The sequence below is a fragment of the Mercenaria mercenaria genome, chromosome 7, assembly GCF_021730395.1.
Source record: "Mercenaria mercenaria strain notata chromosome 7, MADL_Memer_1, whole genome shotgun sequence".
In the NCBI taxonomy this organism is placed as follows: Eukaryota; Metazoa; Mollusca; class Bivalvia; order Venerida; family Veneridae; genus Mercenaria; species Mercenaria mercenaria.
This window is the reverse complement of record NC_069367.1, coordinates 55871436-55891822: the sequence shown is the minus strand read 5'-3', so window position 1 is coordinate 55891822 and position 20387 is coordinate 55871436. Positions and strand designations below refer to the sequence as shown.

General features: G+C 35.8%; 1 protein-coding gene across 1 annotated transcript in view; it reads right to left on the bottom strand.

The window, feature by feature from the left end:
- Window positions 1-1577: 1577 nt before the first annotated feature.
- LOC128558616 (uncharacterized) overlaps window positions 1578-20387 on the bottom strand; it is a 42704-nt gene continuing 23894 nt past the window's right edge. Inside the window, exons 5-8 of the mRNA XM_053548454.1 lie at window positions 13014-13119; window positions 7413-7531; window positions 5393-5532; window positions 1578-4437 (exon numbers count right to left, since the gene is read on the bottom strand). Of these exons, the coding sequence (XP_053404429.1) occupies window positions 4329-4437; window positions 5393-5532; window positions 7413-7531; window positions 13014-13119 (474 nt within the window). The 3' untranslated portion in view covers window positions 1578-4328. The remainder of the gene's footprint in view (window positions 4438-5392; window positions 5533-7412; window positions 7532-13013; window positions 13120-20387) is intronic.

The following is a 20387-nucleotide window of genomic DNA, read 5'->3' as shown; positions in this document are numbered from 1 at the left end:
ATTTAACACTTCCACACAGACATTGTGCAGTTAACATTTACAAGCAAACACTGTACATTTAACACTTCCACATAGACATTGTGCAGTTAACATTTACAAGCAAACACTGTACATTTAACACTTCCACATAGACATTGTGCAGTTAACATTTACAAGCAAACACTGTACATTTAACACTTACACATAGACATTGTGCAGTTAACATTTACAAGCAAACACTGTACATTTAACACTTCCACATAGACATTGTGCAGTTAACATTTACAAGCAAACACTGTACATTTAACACTTACACATAGACATTGTGCAGTTAACATTTAATAAACAAATCAAGAGAAAGACAGGTATCTTAACAGCGAATACCGGAAAAAGGTATGCACCCAGTTACATGCGTACAGAAATAGAAATCCTGTATAAGAGTGTAAACCTATTGACAAAATTTGTTACACTGATTATAGAAGTGAAACTAGATCCAACAAAAGTGTATAATTTGTACATAATGTCAACAAAAAAGATATTAATAGTTTAGAGCATCAGGTTTTTCTGAAATTTGAAATAAGTAACTACATATTTCATAAGTTTGTACCAAATTTAGATAATTACTTATGTTTTTCAGCGAATTATCAAAATATTAAAAGTGAAATGTATCTGGTATTTTCACAGTGGCAAGAAACAATAAAATGGGTAAATTTAGACAAAACATGAAATAAAAAGAAAGTCTGTTTGTTTTACATAAAGATAAACATTACCTAATACACCAGTGGTACCACTCTCCTAAAATCTGGTTTAAAGGTGACTTTTAGTGTTTCATCACCTATACTTAAATCAATATTGTGTTCATCACAAAGGAATATAATTCTGGTAAAACTTGCACTCCTCTCACCATGACTAATCAGATATAAATGTCCTCTGTAAAATTAATGAGTCATGCCAGTTTTTAAGTATCAAAATGGATGTTTAATCGCCAAAGATGGCTGCTTGTGCTACACCCGAATAAGCCCAACTTGTGGCTTTCTTCACAATTTTTTTCTAAAAGAATACTGTTCTAGTTAATAATCAATACACTACTGATATCTAATAATCTATGCATAGTGTAAGTTGAAAAACATTCCTGGTATTTTTGCTAATATTTAAGGACAGTGCCATTCCCAAAATTAAATCCACCTTGAACATTACCCATGCATTATGACAAGAGTGCCACAAGTAATTTCAGAGAAGCCCAGACAAACATGTGTAGTAGATGGATGCACAGACAGATAGACTGACAGACAGCACTAAGTCAATATATCTCCCCAAATATGAGATGACCTAATTAAAATGCAGCTCCAAAAATTGTTCTTGTTGTATTGAAATAAATGTTCCTGAAATATGTAAAGGTAATAACCTTTGTATCAAAAGCTATATACATGTCCTGCAGTGTAGAGATTGTGCAACTTTAGGTTGATTTATAAATGATATACTTCATCTAATACACTTAATTTCATTTTCATTCTTTAGAATGTTTGAAATTGAAACTATCATTTTTTTTTTCAAAATTACTTTTATAATGCAGCAACATAACTATAATATACTGAAGCCACAATCCAAATATGAACTTTACATGTCAATATGGAAAATTATTGATATCTAAAGTCTCAATGTAGCTTAGTCGAGTTTAACAATGAGTATACAATGTATATAATTTAAGATAATGTATTTACTGGTTTGGAAAGTTTAGTCTGCCTGTGTTCAGCTTCATTTGTCCTATACTGTTTTGTTATAAAACAATAGAAACTTTAATACAGTAAATTCTGTTTGTAGCTAATCTAAAACAATTAATCAGGACAGTATAGTAAATTGCACACCTGATAACTCTTGTGAAAGCAATCATATATGGACGGTTTTATCTGTATATGTTTCAAAACAAATGGCACAGAAATATGAGTACAAACTTGGGCACATACTGATATGTGATATGCTGCCACATTCAGACCAAAGACATGATACACATTAAAGTAAAAAACAAAAATATACACCTGGGATACACAAGTGGCAAATATAGACCGAGAATACTCATGTGGCAAAAGTTCACAGAAGATAAAACTATATTTACAAAATCATTATGCAGTTTGTGTATTCAGCTGTTTTGTTTAATGGACACTACACTAGAAATGAAATGCAGACTGTTAGATAGAAAGGCAAAATGTAAATATTCATATTAAAACAAATCAGCTACAAAAAGGTGTTCTAAGACAAATCATGTCAGTGGCAATGTCATAATTGTGGTGGGATGTGTTAAAGACTTTTTTTTCTTAATATTCTGAGATAATAGTTACTGTAGGGAATTAATATTGTCCCCACTGACTTTGGCTATGCTCTAAAAATCCTGAAAAAAATTATGGGACTGTAAAGCTGAAAATGAAATGAATCAAATAAATGAAATAATGGTGATAAATTACACCTGTTACACAATGAACAAAAATAAACAGATTTTCTTTGTTCCGACCACTTTTCAAAGGCAGATGCAACTCTTAAAGCATCCTCCTCCAGTGCCAGGTCATGTCAACAATAATACCATTACAGTGGACTCTAGAGAAAACTGAACTTTGTATAAACTGGAAAATTATCAAAATCGAAAAATAAGTGGTCTCAAAATTTGAGCCAATTAAAGAAATGCAGTTTTCTTTCACAGTTTAGAACTTTGTGAAAACTGAATACTAATGAAACCAATTAGCACATTTCATTGATAATTGCTCTGACAATAATGGACACCTCCATAATTTTGCCCAAGGCAGTGTCGCTTTAATCTAAACAGTTTGTCAAGCTATTTTGTAATTATAATAATTTGTATTTGCATAATTGTAATTTACACTTATCTATTTATGATGTTATTTCATGAAGCAAAAAATATCTGAGAAATAGTAAAATAATCAAGTGAACTTAATTTACACATATTATATTGTAAAACTACAAATGACTAGGGAAATTTTTTTTCCAAACACTAAATTATGTTTTATATCATCTCATTTGTGTAATTTATCTTTTCTGTGTTTTATCCATTACCTTTGTATTTATATTTCCTGAGAATTTTGCTGTTGATAAAACTGGAATATGTATATGCTTCTTAAACAATTCAAGTATATACATATTATCTTACCTTTTTTAGAATTTAGTATAAAAATGTGAGTGATGATGGCATGCTAAATGTAAACAATAAGTAATTTATTGGCTCCAAGTTAATACCTACAATACTTGTATATCAATAAGATTAGGAAAATTTAATCTTTCAATAAAGCCTTTGACAATTCCAAACATCTGTGAAAAACAGACAAAAGTTCTGGTCTAGAAAGTGTTCAGTACCCTCAGAATACACTGTATGAGAAAGGAACGATTAGGTCAGTTTGCCGGAAATGGCTGCAACTAAATTACATAGACATCATTCAAATGCGTACTGGATTATAGGTCTTTTTTCTCGTTTTTTGTCAATTTTAATATTTTACAGAGCTTTTTCCAACAAGATGTATTTTCAAATGTTAGGCATTCCCCTTTAAAATTATACAAATACATGTATGAACAAAAGTAAATATCACTGCAAAACCTATTTTATCATTTATCTTTTGTTGATGTCAGATTGACCTTTTTAGTGGTGCAACAAAATTTATCAGATCTCTATCGAATTTCCTTGGATATCTAACATTACTGAAAATCTTAAGTGTGCAACCTTTTCATTTATATTACATGGTAAACAAAGCAAAGATACATAACTACAGTGACAATCAACCAAAAAAAAACTCTCAAGTAAACTACAACGATAATAAATAATACTAAGGAGTGCACAATAGTTTGTAATTAACTAGAACAAAAATACATAACCCCAATGTGTGCAAAGTTACAAAATCTCCAGAATAACGCAACAAAATAAACATAACCCTACTAAAAGACTGTCAAGTTAAAAAAATTTCAGTAAAATACTGCAAACATAAATAAACCTCAATGACTGTCAAGTTACAAAACCACAAAGACGTATAACCCCAATATTTGTAAGTTACAACAACACATAACTGCAATGAGTGTACAATAGTAAAACCTCCACTTGTATAATGGTAGAAAACCCTGATGCCATACAAAGGTAACCATATTACATAATGTAAATCCCTGTATAGGCAGACACAGTACCAGAAGATAGGTTGGCTTTCTTCTCAACTTTCAAGCTAGTTGTCAAGAAAGTAGACAGACATTCAGAAATAAAGAGCCATGGGGTCTGCCAGCTCCCTTGCCATACAGACTTCCCTTCATATGTGGCAACACAAGTATGGGTATATTTCCATATTTTACTGTTACTGTATTCATTATGTTGTTTTCAGCTGAAGAATAGAAGCTGGTTGTACCATGTCCTTCGTGAGATCTGCGGGGAATGTGTTGAGAGTGTTAAGGATATGGTTTGTCAAGTTCAACAACCTGGAATAAATAAAACAACAAATTCAAAATGACAGTTGTTCAAACTATAATATAACTACTATTGTAACAAATGAAATACTGTACTAGGGGATAAAGCTGAACACAGTCAAGGTCTATTGTCTCTGTTAAAAGGTCATGCTTGATAATAAAATGGCACAAAAGGAATGAAAAATCAAGTGTGGTGATCCATGATTTGTAGAATAGCTCCCAGTTAACAAGAACGCTGATCTATCATTTTTTGGATGGCAGAAATTTAACAAGAGTGTTTATCTATCATTTGTGGAATGGCAGTCAGTTAACAAGAGTGCTTATCTTTCATTTGTGGAATGGCAGCCACTTAACAAGTGTGCTGATCTATCATTTGTGGAATGGCAGTCAGTTAACAAGTGTCTGATCTATCATTTGTGAAATGGCAGAAATTTAGCAAGAGTGCTTATCTATCGTTTGTGGAATGGCAGTCAGTTAACAAGTGTGCTGATCTATCATTTGTGGGATGGCAGTCAGTTAACAAGTGTGCTGATCTATCATTTGTGGGATGACAGTCAGTTAACAAGTGTGCTGATCTATCATTTGTGGGATGACAGTCAGTTAACAGTTCCTTGAAGTACTGTCCTGTTCTCTAAAAGTATTCTAAATCAAGGGGGAATGGTTTATTTTTCTTAGTTGAAGTGTACAACAACAGCATTTGAAAATTCACTGACTAAAAAGCAAACAGTGCAGACCTAGATCAGCTGATCTTTGTCTGCACTGGTCACAAATGTAGAATCACTTACCTCCAGCAGGCTAAAGGTTAAAAAGCAATCTCAGTTCTATACCTTGTACCACAGTGTTATAAATCTAGCTTAACAGCAAAATTTTTGTAAGCATTTCCTCAGCATAATTAAAGTAATGGAAAAAAGCATCTCCTAATCTCTTAATGGGAAATACGGTAGGTAATAATTAAATAAGTTTTTACCATTCATGTTGAGATTCAGTGAGACATCTTTTCTGTTTATCATCTGTTGTAGCTAGGGTTGCCTTGATTGGTTTAAACATTTCTTCTATTCCTTTCTTATGTTGTTCAAATATTGGGCTCTTTATGTGGGACATGGTTTGCTGAAAGGTAGTGAAAACATTTTTTTTTCAAAACGTAAGGTTACTGTCAAATTTATGAATTGTATTGGAGCCTCAACACCTGATCAACAAACTTGTTTTTAAACAAATAAACATGGCTTAAAAGAATTTTGTAGGCAGTCATCCGAGGTGCACTGCATTAAATTATTTTGAAATCTGGCTATTTTTTTCAAGGTAATTTTCCAAGGTTTCCATTATAGCCATATAATGGAAGACTGACCCGCCTCATGATGGCCAATTTTTTAATGAAACAAAAGATTTCATGGCGTCTAGTTGACGATCACCCAAGGAACATAGGTATGCAATTATTTTCAAATTAAGCCAGCAGTTTCAGGAGAAGATTTTCAAAGTTTTCCATATACCCATGTAGGGAAAACTAACCCCAACCCAAGGTGGCCATGATTTTTTGTCACGAAAGATATCTATTTGAGCGAATTTGGAAGAGTGTCACTTAAGGAACACTGATGTGAAGTTGTTTTGTAATCAGGCAAACATTTTCAAAAACAAATTTCAAAACATTCCATATAGCCATGTAGGAAAAACTAGCCCTGCCCCCTGGTGGTTAAGTTTTTCATTGAAACAGAATGATTTGAAGGAAACTGGCATGTGGTCCTCTAATGAACAACTCTGTGAAAGTATTTCATAATGGAGCCAGCAGTTTCTCAGAAAACCAAAAAAGGTTTTTCGTCTTGGTTGCCATGACAACAAGAATTCTAATAGGTTTGCATGAATCTGAAAGGGTATCATGCAAGGAACAATCCTGTGAAGTTTGGTTGAAAATGGCGTAGTATTTAAGGGTAAGATATTCTAGAAGTTATGGACAATGGATAGATGAGACGTAACTCACCATGAGCACTTTGTATTTCAGGTGAACTAAAATCTTTTGGGAGGGGAAGGAAAGGGTGCCAAAATCCTAAAGCCAACCAAGACAATATATATATACCACACACTTTTATACTTCATGATAAAGTTTCCCTAAAATCCATTAAAATTATGTACATAGTGTGTGCCACAAACTTCAGGGTGGATCCTAGGCAGGGACAATGAACATCTACACTTCATGGTTATCTTGTGTTTAAGCCTCACTGGAACCCCTTTTAAAATAAGGTGTACACCCTATGCACAAACTTGATGGATGATGTGCACATGGGGGTCTCCAGCCTTTGCCCATCTCAGAAAACAAACAGCTCTCCGATGACATCTATACTTCATGGTAATTATATGAACTTTATAAAGAAAGATCAAATTATTTTGTGGGGTAATGGAAGGGGTACATGTATATGTGACCACCAACCTTTGTCCATCCCTTAAAATGTATGTCAAAAACATCTAAACGTTTTGAAAAAGTTTCATGAATTCTGTTCAAAATTAAGCAGTTTGTGCCATAAACTTGAGGGTGGATCTACTGTAGAGATAACAGACATTATACACTTCTCAGAGATCTTGTGTAAAAAGTTTCATTAGAATCTCTTTAAAGTTGTGGAAATAGTTTGCCTCACAAACTTGATGGGGGATGGGGTTTGGGGCCTAAGGGAGCTGTACTTTCATCCAATCCCCCCCCCCCCCCAAAAAAATGCAAATCTATGGATGATGGAGTTGTGAGTTTGATCCCCAGGACAGGCATATGTTCTCTAGGATGATCTGATATAAGACATATTGTCTGAAATGAATAAGTCCACCACATCCCGATACATGCGAAAAAGTTGACAGTTACTTGCAGAGAACAGGTAGTAGAGGACTAGTTCTACAAACTCCAGGAACACTGGAATATATTAGCTGCTTGCTGTTACATACCTGAAATACTGTTGAAAACAGTGCTTACGCCAAAATATACAAACAAATAAATATATATAAATACTTACATACATCAGAGCTAGCTGATGTGCTATGTATTTATGTGAGGATGGATTAAGACAATCATTATGTAGTTGCCGGGCCAGTGTAGATAACTGACCTAGGGTGGAAACACTCGTAAAGTAATCTGAAAAATAATTTGAAACTTTTATAAATGACTTGTCAACAAAGCTATGAAAAAAACCCCAGAAATTATGTCATTTTTCATATTGCTTAAAGAGAATATACATGTATTAAGACAAATTGCATTCTCTTAAGGAATTTTGTAAAATAAACAAAAATCAAGTTTTTTATCAAAATTATCCCAAAGAGTATACAAAAGAATATTCCAAAGGCTAAAACATGGTGCACTGCTTCTGAACTTGAAACAAGAGGACCATGATGGTCCTGAATCGCTCACCTCTTCCCACATGACCCAGTTTTGAGTATGACGTCGTGTTTTCTATTATTTGACATAGTGACCTAGTTTTTGAGCTCATGTGACCCAGTTTTGATCTTGACCTAGATATTATCAAGATAAAAATTCTGACCAATTTTCATGAAGATCCATTGAAAAATATGGTCTCTAGAGAGGTCACAAGGTTTTTTCTATTATTTGACCTATTGACCTAGTTTTCGAAGGTACGTGACCCTGTTTTAAACTTTACCTAGATATCATCAAGGTGAACATTCTCACTAATTTTCATGAAGATCTCATGAAATATATGGCCTCTAGAGAGGTCACAGGGTTTTTCTATTTTTATACCTACTGGCCTAGTTTTGACCGCACATGACCCAGTTTTGAAACTGAACTAGATATCATCAAGGTGAACATTCAGATCAATTTTCATGACGATCCATTGAAAAATATGGCCTCTAGAGAGGTCAAAAGATTTTAATAATTTTAGACCTACTGACCTAGTTTTTGACCGCACATGACCCTGTTTCGAAGCTGACCTAGATATCATCAAGATGAACATTCAGACCAATTTTCATACAGATCCCCTGAAAAATATGGCCTTTAGAGAGGTCACAAGGTTTTTCTATTATTTGACCTACTGACCTAGTTTTTCATGGCACATGACCCACTTTCGAACTTGACCTAGATATCATCAGACCAACTTTCATACAGATCCCATGAAAAATATGGCCTCTAGAGAGGTCACAAGGTTTTTCTATTATTTGACCTACTGACCTAGTTTTTGAGGGCACGTGACCCACTTTTGAACTTGACCTAGATATCATCAAGGTGAACATTCTGACCAATTTTCATGAAGATCTCATGAAAAATATGGCCTCTAGAGAGGTCACAAGGTTTTTCTATTTTTAGATCTACTGACCTAGTTTTTGACTGCACGTGACCCAGTTTCGAACTTGACCTAGATATCATCAAGATGAACATTCAGGCCAACTTTCATACAGATCCCGTGAAAAATATGGCCTTTAGAGAGGTCACAAGGTTTTTCTATTATTTGACCTACTGACCTAGTTTTTGATGGCACGTGACCCAGTTTCGAACTTGACCTAGATATCATCAAGGTGAATGTTCTGACCAATTTTCATGAAGATCTTGTGAAATATATGGCCTCTAGAGAGGTCACAAGGTTTTTCTATTTTTAAACCTACTGACCTAGTTTTTGATGGCACGTGACCCAGTTTCGAACTTGACCTAGAAATCATCAAGGTGAACATTCTGACTAATTTTCATGAAGATCTTGTGAAATATATTGCCTCTAGAGAGGTCACAAGGTTTTTCTATTTTTAGACCTACTGACATAGTTTTTGAAGGCACGTGACCCAGTTTCGAACTTGACCTAGATATCATCAAGATGAACATTCTGACCAACTTTCATAAAGATCCCGTGAAAAATGTGACCTCTAGAGTGGTCACAAGCAAAACTTTACAGACGGACGCACGGACGGACGGACGACGGACACCGCGCGATCACAAAAGCTCACCTTGTCACTTTGTGACAAGGTGAGCTAAAAAAAATCAAGAGGGCCATGATGGCCCTATATATCGCTCACCAGAGTTGATTTGGCCTACTGGCCTAGTTTTTGACCCCATATGACCAAGAGTCGAACTTGACCTAAAGATCATCAAGACAAACATTCTGACTAGACTTTATAAAGATTTGGTTACAACTGTGGCCTCTAGAGTGTTCATAAGCTTTTCCTTTGATTTAACCGGGTGACCTAGTTTTTGACCCCACATGACCCAGATTCAAACATGACCTATAGATTATCAAAACAAACATTCTGACTAATTCTCATGAGTTTCAAACTTAAATTGTGGTCTCTAGAGTGTTGAAAAGATTTTCCTTTGATTTGGCGCAGTGATCTAGTTTTTGACCCCACATGACTCAGATTCAAAACTGACCTAGAAATGATTAAGACAAACATTCCGACCCAGTTTCATAAAGATTGAGTTACAACTGTGGCCTCTAAAGTGTTCACAAGCTTTTCCTTTGATTTGACCATGTGACCTAGTTTTTGACCCCACATGACCCATATTCAAACTTCACCTAGAAATCATCAAGACAAACTTTCTGACAAAGTTTCATAAATATTGGGTCACAAATGTGGAGTGTTCACAAGCTTTTTCATTGATCTGATCTACTGACCTAGTTTTTGACTCAACATGACCCAGATTCAAACCTGACCTAGAGATCATGAAGACTAACATTCTGATTAAGTTTCTTAAAGCTTGGGTCACAAATGTGGTCTCTAGAGTGTTCATAAACTTTTCCTTTGATCTGACCTATTGACCTTGTGTTTGACCCAACATGACCCAGTTTCGGACTTGACCTAGAGATCATCAAGACTAACATTCTGACCAAGTTTCATAAAGTTTGGGTCACAAATGTGGTCTCTAGTGTTCACAAGCTTTTCCTTTGATCTGACCTATTGACCTAGTTTTTGACCCAACATGACCCAGTTTTGAACTTGACCTAGAGATCATCAAGAATAACATTCTGACCAAGTTTCATAAAGTTTGGGTCACAAATGTGGTTTCTAGAGTGTTCACAAGCTTTTCCTTTGATCTGACCTACTGACTAGTTTTTGACCCCACATGACCCAGTTTCGAACTTGACCTAGAGGTCATAAAGACTAACATTCTGATTAAGTTTCATAAAGATTGCTTCACAAATGTGGCCTCTTGAGTGTTCACAAGGCAAATGTGGCCGGGCAATGACCGATCACAATAGCTCACTTTGAGCACTTTGTGCTCTGGTGAGCTAATAATGAAGAAAAGAGCCAACAAAGAAGACAGTACACTAAACTACTTTGAAACTGGATAGTGAAATAATGCATAATTATCTGAGAAACTAAAACATTCAATAGCATTGATTAACAACCACATTGAAGATGATGATGTTGGAATGCAGTAAAGTTTGAGTCAAATCTATTTAGTAATGAGTGAAAGTACATCAAACTTTAGTAAAGAAGAGATATAGTTCAGAGAATAATTTAGCAACAAAGGTATGGTAAAACTTAATATTTGAGTCAAAGTTATGGACCTTATTTCATATGATGTGGGTGATAATGTCAACAATTATTTTTAGTCTGAATCAAATCCATTAAGAAACAAGAGGACCATGATGGTCCTGAATCGCTCACCTATCCCCACATGACCCAGTGTTGAACTGAGTATGACATCGTTATTTCTATTATTTGACATAGTGACCTAGTTTTTGAGCACATGTGACCTAGATATCATCAAGATAAAAAATTCTGACCAATTTTCATGAAGATCCATTGAAAAATATGACCTCTAGAGAGGTCACAAGGTTTTCCTATTATTTGACCTAATGACCTAGTTTTTGAAGGCACGTGACCCACTTTTGAACTTGACCTAGATATCATCAAGGTGAACATTCTCAACAATTTTCATGAAGATCTCATGAAAAATATGGCCTCTAGAGAGGTCACAAGGTTTTTCTATTTTTCGACCTACTGACCTAGTTTTTGACCCCACATGACCCAGTTACAAACCTGACCTAGATATCATCAAGCTGAACACTCTCACCAATTTTCTTGAAGGTCCATTGAGAAATATGGCCTCTAGGGGGTCAGTAGATGCTATCTTGACCAATTACTCCAGTCAAGTATCTGTTTTTCTTCAGGAAACTTCTGGAAAGGCTCTTTCTCTGACTGTCTGAACCCACTGGCAACACTTTCTAGAAGTTATCAGAAGAAAAACCTTAACTCTCAACTACGACTGAAACATTGGAAGAGCTCAGGGATAGTCTGAGTGGGGAAAATTTGAAACAATTCATGGATGCTGTACCAGCTGAACCTCAGCTGGATGCAGATGGGCTTTATACGATCACATACCATTAGGGATGGGTGGAGTCAGAGGACTGAAGCTGCCAAAGTCTGCAATCAATTTGTAAATAATGTGGTGAAAAGTTTAAATGACCGGTTTGCAGACAACAATGATTCGGCTATTTTGACTGCCCTCAGCAATTTTTTTAACCCACTTGTTCAATTAGAATCTTTGGAAACTGATCTTGACACTATCATTGACTATTTGGCGTCTTTTGGTTTTGAGGGAACAAAATTTGAATTAAAAAACTTCCTGAAATTCAAACAAAATCTATAGATGGTGGCAATAAGTTGCTGGTTTGTAACTTGGCAATCCGCAACAGAGACTTGTACCCAGCCACTGCTGAGGCAGCAGAGAGGTTACTTGTGGCCCCTGTGTCTGTGGATTGTGAGAGGGGTTTTAGTCAGCAGAACCTGATTAAAACAAAGCTGAGAAATTCTCTTAAGTCTCAGTCTTTGGACAGACTGATGTTTCTTGCCATAAATGGCCCTGACATGGAACAATTTGAATTCTCCAGAGCATTCAGTGTATGGGCTATGAAGAAAAACAGGAGAATATTGAACTAGTATCACTGTTAGCCACTGTATGTACATGTATATAAATATTGGACTTGTATGAAATGTGCTATTTACATGTAATTCCAGGAGAATATTATAAACTAGTATCACTGAAAAGTTGAAAACCACTCTATGTATATAAATATTGAACTTGTATGAAATGTGCTATTTTAATCCAGGAGAAAATTAGACTTGTTTCACTGTAAACCACTGTATGTATATAAATATTGAAATGTGCTATTAATTTTAATTCCAGGAGAATATTGAACTAGTAGCATTGTATCACTGTTAACCACTGTATGTATATAAATATTGAAATGTGCTATTTAATTCCAGGAGAATATTGAACTAGTAGCATTGTATCACTGTTAACCACTGTATGTATATAAATATTGAACCTGTTTTAACTGTGCTATTTAATTCCAGTGCTGTTATTCATGTGCTTTCTATATTTCAGATTTTACTGTGAATATAATATGTGTTATTAATTAACTGAATAAAAGAGTTTAATTTTACATTTACTTGGTTTTATATGAAATGTGGTGTTTACAACAAAGCCTTCATGGCTACAGTGTTGGCTACAATGTTGGCTACAATGTTGGAAAAATGGCTACAACTTTTTCTGTTTGGCTAAAGTGTTGGCTACAACTTTTCTTTCGCCAGGGTGAGCCCTGAATTTCTAGACTTTATTTAATGTATTTCTATCACTGAAAATTTTAGGGTCTATCTCTACATGTACTCACTATCCAAAGGAGTCTTCTCAAGATCTAGGGAGAATGACTGAGGGTCAGCAAGATAAGTCACTGCCCTTGGATACAGTCGGTCCAACCCTTGTGACTGTAAATACCTCTGAAAAAAAAATATATATATATATACATGTATAAACATATCATCATGTAGAACTTGATTCACAATTCTGGGAAATTGATGAATACAGAAAACCTCAGTTTGGGAAAACTGTGAAAGCACTGTCCTACTTTGTTAAACAGTTTGCATCTGAGTTAGATAGTGATAACCATTTCATAGAAAGTCATCTTAGTAGTTTGTAAAACTTGCAGTACAACACATGGAAATGTATGCTTATCATTAAAATACAAGACTGAATTATATTTACTTATGATTTTTTACACTTAAATGTTTCAAAAACAGACATTTAGACAGAGATAACAGGAAACAAACATGTATTAATGCTAATCTAGCATCCAACATGTAAACAGCTAAACTGCAGAGTGTTAAGACTATAACCATTCAATTCCTCTCAAAACTTGCTTTAATTATGCGTAACTGGGCCGTAAAATGTTATGTCTCAAACAGAATGGACATACATGTTTTGTGTATATACTAGAGGGCCATAGCGGCTCTAAGACCCTCACCTGACCTTGACTAACTGACCTTGAATATTCAGATGACAAACTGAATCATGAAAATGGTAATAACTGTACTTAGTATACTACTGTGAAATCATTATTATTCGCGTAGGACGAATTTTCGCATATTTCGCGCTAGGACCGATACGCGAATTAAAGACCGCGCTAATATTACTTTTAACTTTATATTTCATTTCTACAATTGAAAATGTGCGAATTAAAGTCCGCGTGAAACAGTCCTTTTTCACATTTGCGCGAAATTTCATGCCAGCGAATTTAAATGATTTCACAGTAACAGGTGAAATGCCCCCAATTTGAACACATTTGAGGGAGGACCTCACAATGATTCTACATACCAGGTTTGATGAATATCCATCAAAAGGTCCATGAGAAGAAGTTGTTTCAAGGTTTTTCCATTTTAGCTCTATCTGCTGTTAAAGGGGGCCAAGTGCCCCTATTTGTACAAACTGGAGAGGGGACCTTGCCAGGATGCTACAGATCCAGGGCACAGGACAGTGGATGCCAGACCGCATCCACTTATACAAATAGCTCACCCTGAACCCAGGTGAGCAAAGAAAAATGCTTATAAAACAGCACCTGATCACCTTGTTTACAAATCTTTACTCTCCTTGTGGCCCCTTCCACAGCACTTGATCACACTGTAAACAAACCTTTACTCTTCTTGAGACCCCTTTAAAAGCACTTGATCACCTTGTTTACAAACCTTAACTGTCCTTGAGGCCCCTTTCAAAGCACCTGATCACACTGTTAACAAACCTTTACTGTCCTTGAGGCCTCTTTAAAAGCACTTGATCACTCTGTTTACAAACCCAGACGCTTCTTGAGACCCCGTTCAAAGCACCTGATCAACTTGTTTATAAAGCTAGTTTACTTTCCTTCAGGCCTCTTGCAAGCACCCGATCACCTTGGTTACAAACCCTGACTCTTCTTGAGATCCCTTTCAAAGCACTTGATCACCTTGGGAACAAACCCTGACTCTCCTTGAGACCCCTTTCAAAGCACCTGATCACCTTGGTTACAAACCCTGACTCTTCTTGAGACCCCTTTCAAAGCACCTGATCACCTTGGTTACAAACCCTGACTCTTCTTGAGACCCCTTTCAAAGCACCTGATCACCTTGGTTACAAACCCTGACTCTTCTTGAGACCCCTTTCAAAGCACCTGGTCACCTTGGTTACAAACCCTGACTCTTCTAGAGACCCCTTTCAAAGCACCTAATCACCTTGGTTACAAACCCTGACTCTTCTTGAGACCCCTTTCAAAGCACCTGATCACCTTGGTTACAAACCCTGACTCTTCTTGAGACCACTTTCAAAGCATCTTATCACCTTGGCTACAAACCCTGACTCTTCTTGAGACCCCTTTCAAAGCATCTGATCACCTTGGTTACAAACCCTGACTCTTCTACAGACCCCTTTCAAAACACCTGATCACCTTGGTTACAAACCCTGACTCTTCTTGAGACCCCTTTCAAAGCACCTGATCACTTTGGTTACAAACCCTGACTCTTCTTGAGACCCCTTTCAAAGCACCTGATCACCTTAGTTACAAACCCTGACTCTTCTAGAGACCCCTTTCAAAGCACCTGATCACCTTAGTTACAAACCCTGACTCTTCTTGAGACCCCTTTCAAAGCATCTGATCACCTTGGTTACAAGCCCTGACTCTTCTAGAGACCCATTTCAAAGCATCTGATCACCTTGGTTACAAACCCTGACTCTTCTTGAGACCCCTTTCAAAGCATCTGATCACCTTGGTTAAAAACCCTGACTCTTCTTGAGACCCCCTTCAAAGCACCTGATCATCTTCTTTACAAACCCTGACTCTTCTTGAGACCCCTTTCAAAGCATCTAATCATCTTGGTTACAAACCCTGACTCTTCTAGAGACCCCTTTCAAAGCACCTGATCACCTTGGTTACAAACCCTGACTCTTCTTGAGACCCCTTTCAAAGCATCTGATCACCTTGGTTACAAGCCCTGACTCTTCTAGAGACCCCTTTCAAAGCACCTGATCACCTTGGTTACAAACCCTGACTCTTCTTGAGACCCCTTTCAAAGCACCTGATCACCTTGGTTACAAACCCTGACTCTTCTTGAGACCCCTTTCAAAGCACCTGATCACCTTGGTTACAAACCCGGACTCTTCCTGAGACCCCTTTTAAAGCACCTGATCACCTTCTTTACAAACCTTAACATTCCTTGTGACCCCTTGCAAAGCAACAGATCATGTTCTTACAAAAACCTTTACTATAACTACTGCAGTGGTCTAAACTACTGCAGTGGTCTAGCAGTTTGCTAAAACTGACATTTATCTTTCACAGTTTAACTACATCTACATTCGATCAATATGGCTTCACATTCTTTTTATTATCATACCAATACAGCATATTCTAAGTAATAGGGCAACATACTAACAATGTACGTAAGTCATACTAGTATCATAAAATTCATGAAGACATTATGAAGTTTGAAAATGTCTGGAAATCTACTTTGTGAATGTTTTCAAATGCTAATATCTGTATTTTAACAATTTAATGTGATTTTATTTTTAAACTGATAAGGCAAAATAAGAGACACACGTACGTTCAGAATTTCTAGGGTGTCTCAACAATAGTCAGTACTTACATAATAGATATGTTTTAAGTCGGTGAATTTCGATAAATTTGTATGTACGTTGTATGCGTTTACCTATCAGAACAACTGTATGTATTAATGACTTATTTTTTTAATCATTATCGACCTTTAATGAGTTATATATTTGTAAACAGAAATCTATTCCTTTCTTGTTTGCAGACCCAAACAATTAGAAGAAGTAAAATAGTGCTATGTTTTCAATTAGATATAGTAACAAATCTTTCTGTTTTATTTTCTTAAACAATGTATAATGCTCCCCCGCAAATAAATAACCACTTGCTACTATCCTGTATCTAGGCTACATGTGTATACTTCAATGCATTTGAGAAACCATCAATATTTTATCGGCATAGACATCCAAGTCAGCATCAGGATAGGCCAGAAAATCCTTAAACAATACAATTATCTTTAAGGACAATTTTGGTACATCATAATTTCATGTTATAATAAAAACAATTAACTTACAAGACAATTTCTGTACCTGCTAATTTCATATTAAAACTAAAGATTGTTTTTCATGAAAACCTACCACTTACCATGCAGAAATTGTAAAATACCACAAATTAAGAGCCATAACTCCAGGAAAAATCAATGGACCATAAGATTCTAACAATATAATTATACAACTAGGCGATATTTGGTTTGGTAAAGGTGACAATATTATGCACAACTATGCTTCACGCTAATCACTTGTGAGGTTTAGTGAAATTCAGCCTAATCATATACAGCAAGTAGTGTAAAAACTGTAAAATATGAAAAATCAAGGGCCGTAACTCTGCTGAAAATCACTTCAACAGAATATGATATGTATAACTTGGCTTGGCACTGGTAACTCCTGTATGGTTTGGTGTATATCTGCCAAATGATGTAAAAAGAAGTTGCAAAAATATAATAAAATTTGACAAATAAAGGGCCATAACTCTGCTGAAAATCACTGAACCAGAGCATGCCAATAAAATACATAATAAGACTTTGCACAGGTTTGGTGGAAGTCTGCCCTATTTTAAAAGAAAAGTGCCTAAAACAAATTTTGATGAATCAAGGGCCAAAACTCTGCTAACCAGAACAAGACCATAATATGAACAACTAGGCTTGGCACTTATGTGAAGTATGGTGTAATTCCGCCTTGTGGTATCAGACCAGTTGCCACAACAAGATAAAATAAATCAAGGGTGACAACTCCACTGAAAATCAATGTACCAGAACATGCTGAAAACATGCACGATAAGGCTTAGTAGTGATCACTCCTGTAAGGTTTGGTGGATATGCCCCCAATAACACAAGAGAAGTGGCCAAACCATCATAAAATTTGATGAATCAATGGCCATAACTGCTCTGAAAATCATTAAAGCAAAAAATGTGGATGATATGTATAATGAGGCTTGACACTGATTACTCCTGTAAAGTTTGGTGGAAATCTGCCCATTAATAAAAGAAAGTGGCCAAAGCATCATACAATTTGATGAATCAAGGGCCATAACTACTAACAAGAGCTGTCCGTAAGACAGCCAAGCTCGACTATTCGAAATATTGTCACAGAAGCAGGAAATTATTACCCAAAATGTTAAATATCAAAAGAGTTTAAGTTCGAAAGGGGACATAATTTGACCAAAATACATATTAGAGTTATGGGACTTGATGCTATCAACTAGTTTTATAACCCCGAAGAAACATGTTAGATTTAAATTCAATATCTGCATTAGTTTTGGAGATAGTAACTTGCATGTAAACTTTAACCAGAATTTTCTAAGTCCAAAAGGGGGCATAATTTGTTCAAAATACATGTTAAGAGTTATGGAACTTGACCTAGTGAGGCTGGTAATTGACCTAGAAAAGGAATAAATAAGATTCAAAGCTATATGCCTTTTGGTAATAGCTGTATGTACTTGCACGCAAAACTTTAACCAGAATTTTCTAAGTCCAAAAGGGGGCATAATTTGCCCAAAAAACATGTCAGAGTTATGGGACTTGATTCTATCAACTAGTTTTATAACCCCGAAGACACATGTGAAGTTTCAATTTAATATCTATATTAGTTTTGGAGATAGTAACTTGCATGTAAAACTTTAACCAGGATTTTCTAAGTCCAAAAGGGGGCATAATTTGCCCAAAATACATGTCAGAGTTATGGGACTTGTCCCAGTGAGGTAGGTAATTGATCTAGAAAACGAAAAAATAAGTTTCAAATCTATATGCCTTTTAGTAATAGCTGTATGTACTTGCACGCAAAACTTTAACCAGGATTTTCTAAGTCCAAAAGGGGGCATAATTTGCTCAAAATACATGTCAGAGTTATGGGACTTGTCCCAGTGAGGTAGGTAATTGATCTAGAAAAAGAAAAAATAAGTTTCAAATCTATATGCCTTTTAGTAATAGCTGTATGTACTTGCACGCTAAACTTTAACCAGAATTTTTAAGTCCAAAAGGGGGCATAATTTGGCCAAAATGAAGGTCAGAGTTATGGGACTTGGTGCTATCACCTAGTTTTATAACCCCGAAGACACATGTAAAGTTTCAATTCAATATCTGCATTAGTTTTGGAGATAGTAACTTGCATGTAAAACTTTAACCAGGATTTTCTAAGTCCAAAAGGGGGCATAATTTGCTCAAAATACATGTCAGAGTAATGGGACTTGACCCAGTGAGGTAGGTAATTGATCTAGAAAAAGAAAAAATAAGTTTCAAATCTATATGTCTTTTAGTAATAGCTGTATGTACTTGCACGCAAAACTTTAACCAGAATTTTCTAAGTCCAAAAGGGGGCATAATTTGGCCAAAATGAAGGTCAGAGTTATGGGACTTGGTGCTATCAACTAGTTTTATAACCCCAAAGACACATGTGAAGTTTCAATTCAATATCTGCATTAGTTTTGGAGATAGTAACTTGCATGTAAAACTTTAACCAGAATTTTCTAAGTCCAAAAGGGGGCATAATTTGCTCAAAATACATGTTAGAGTTATGGAACTTGACCCAGTGAGGTTGGTAATTGACCTAGAAAAAGAATAAATAAGTTTCAAAGCTATATGCCTTTAAATGATAGCTGTATGTACTTGCATGCAAAAACTTAACCAAGGTGTGACGCCGACGCCGACGCCGACGCCAGGGTGAGTAGAATAGCTAGACTGTTCTTCGAATAGTCGAGCTAAAAATCAAGAAACCAGAAAATGCTGATGATATGCACAACTAAGCTTGGCAATGTTCACTCTGGTGAAGTTTGGTGTAAATCCATCAAGTGGTATTGAAGGAATTGAGTGGACAACCTTTGTGTCAGAAAAAACAGAAAGACTGATACACTGCCAGTACAAAATCAATATGTCCCACACGTGTGGGAGACATACCAACATACCTTTGACATTCCTTCCTGGTACATGATAATTTCATATGGCAACAATGCAACAAACTGACAAGTCAATCTCAGTGCTAGCCAGTCAGATACTGTTTTGATACAGGGAAAGGAGTGGACATATTACCATGCTTGTGAAATCTTTGTATGCACTAAGTGACTTCGGTCATGCAGTCTGCATGTGACTGTGATACAGTAAAGTTTAACATGATGTCAGTTTACAAGACTTCAAGCTACTCAAGAAGATATGCCTCATATACAAAATTAATATTATTTGAGCTTTGATCTCCAACATTTGTGTACAATTATTTGAAAATTCATTTAACATTTCTGGAGTAATGCACCTGTAAAAGAATGCTTAGTCTAACAAGCTCCAATATAATTATATATATAACTGCACGCGTCCGTAAATCTGGGCAGATTCTTTTGAATTCCAGTACTGTTAGTATGCCCACTTTTACGGTCGTATTTCTAAAGAATCTGCCCACATTTACGGACTGAATCTCTAGATCAAATGTAAATCTGCCCACATTTACGGTATAGTAAAAATATATATATATATTGTTTTGTTTTGTTTTTATATTGGGTTTTATATCATTCTGGCTCAATATTAACGGTCGGAGATGTTCAGCCTATTGTTTGCAGAAGAATACCTCAGGTGCCTCACCAGTCATTATTTCAAGCATGGGCGGTCATCCTGATACAGTAACAGAACTTCTGTAAGCCAGCTGGAAAAAATTTATATCCGAT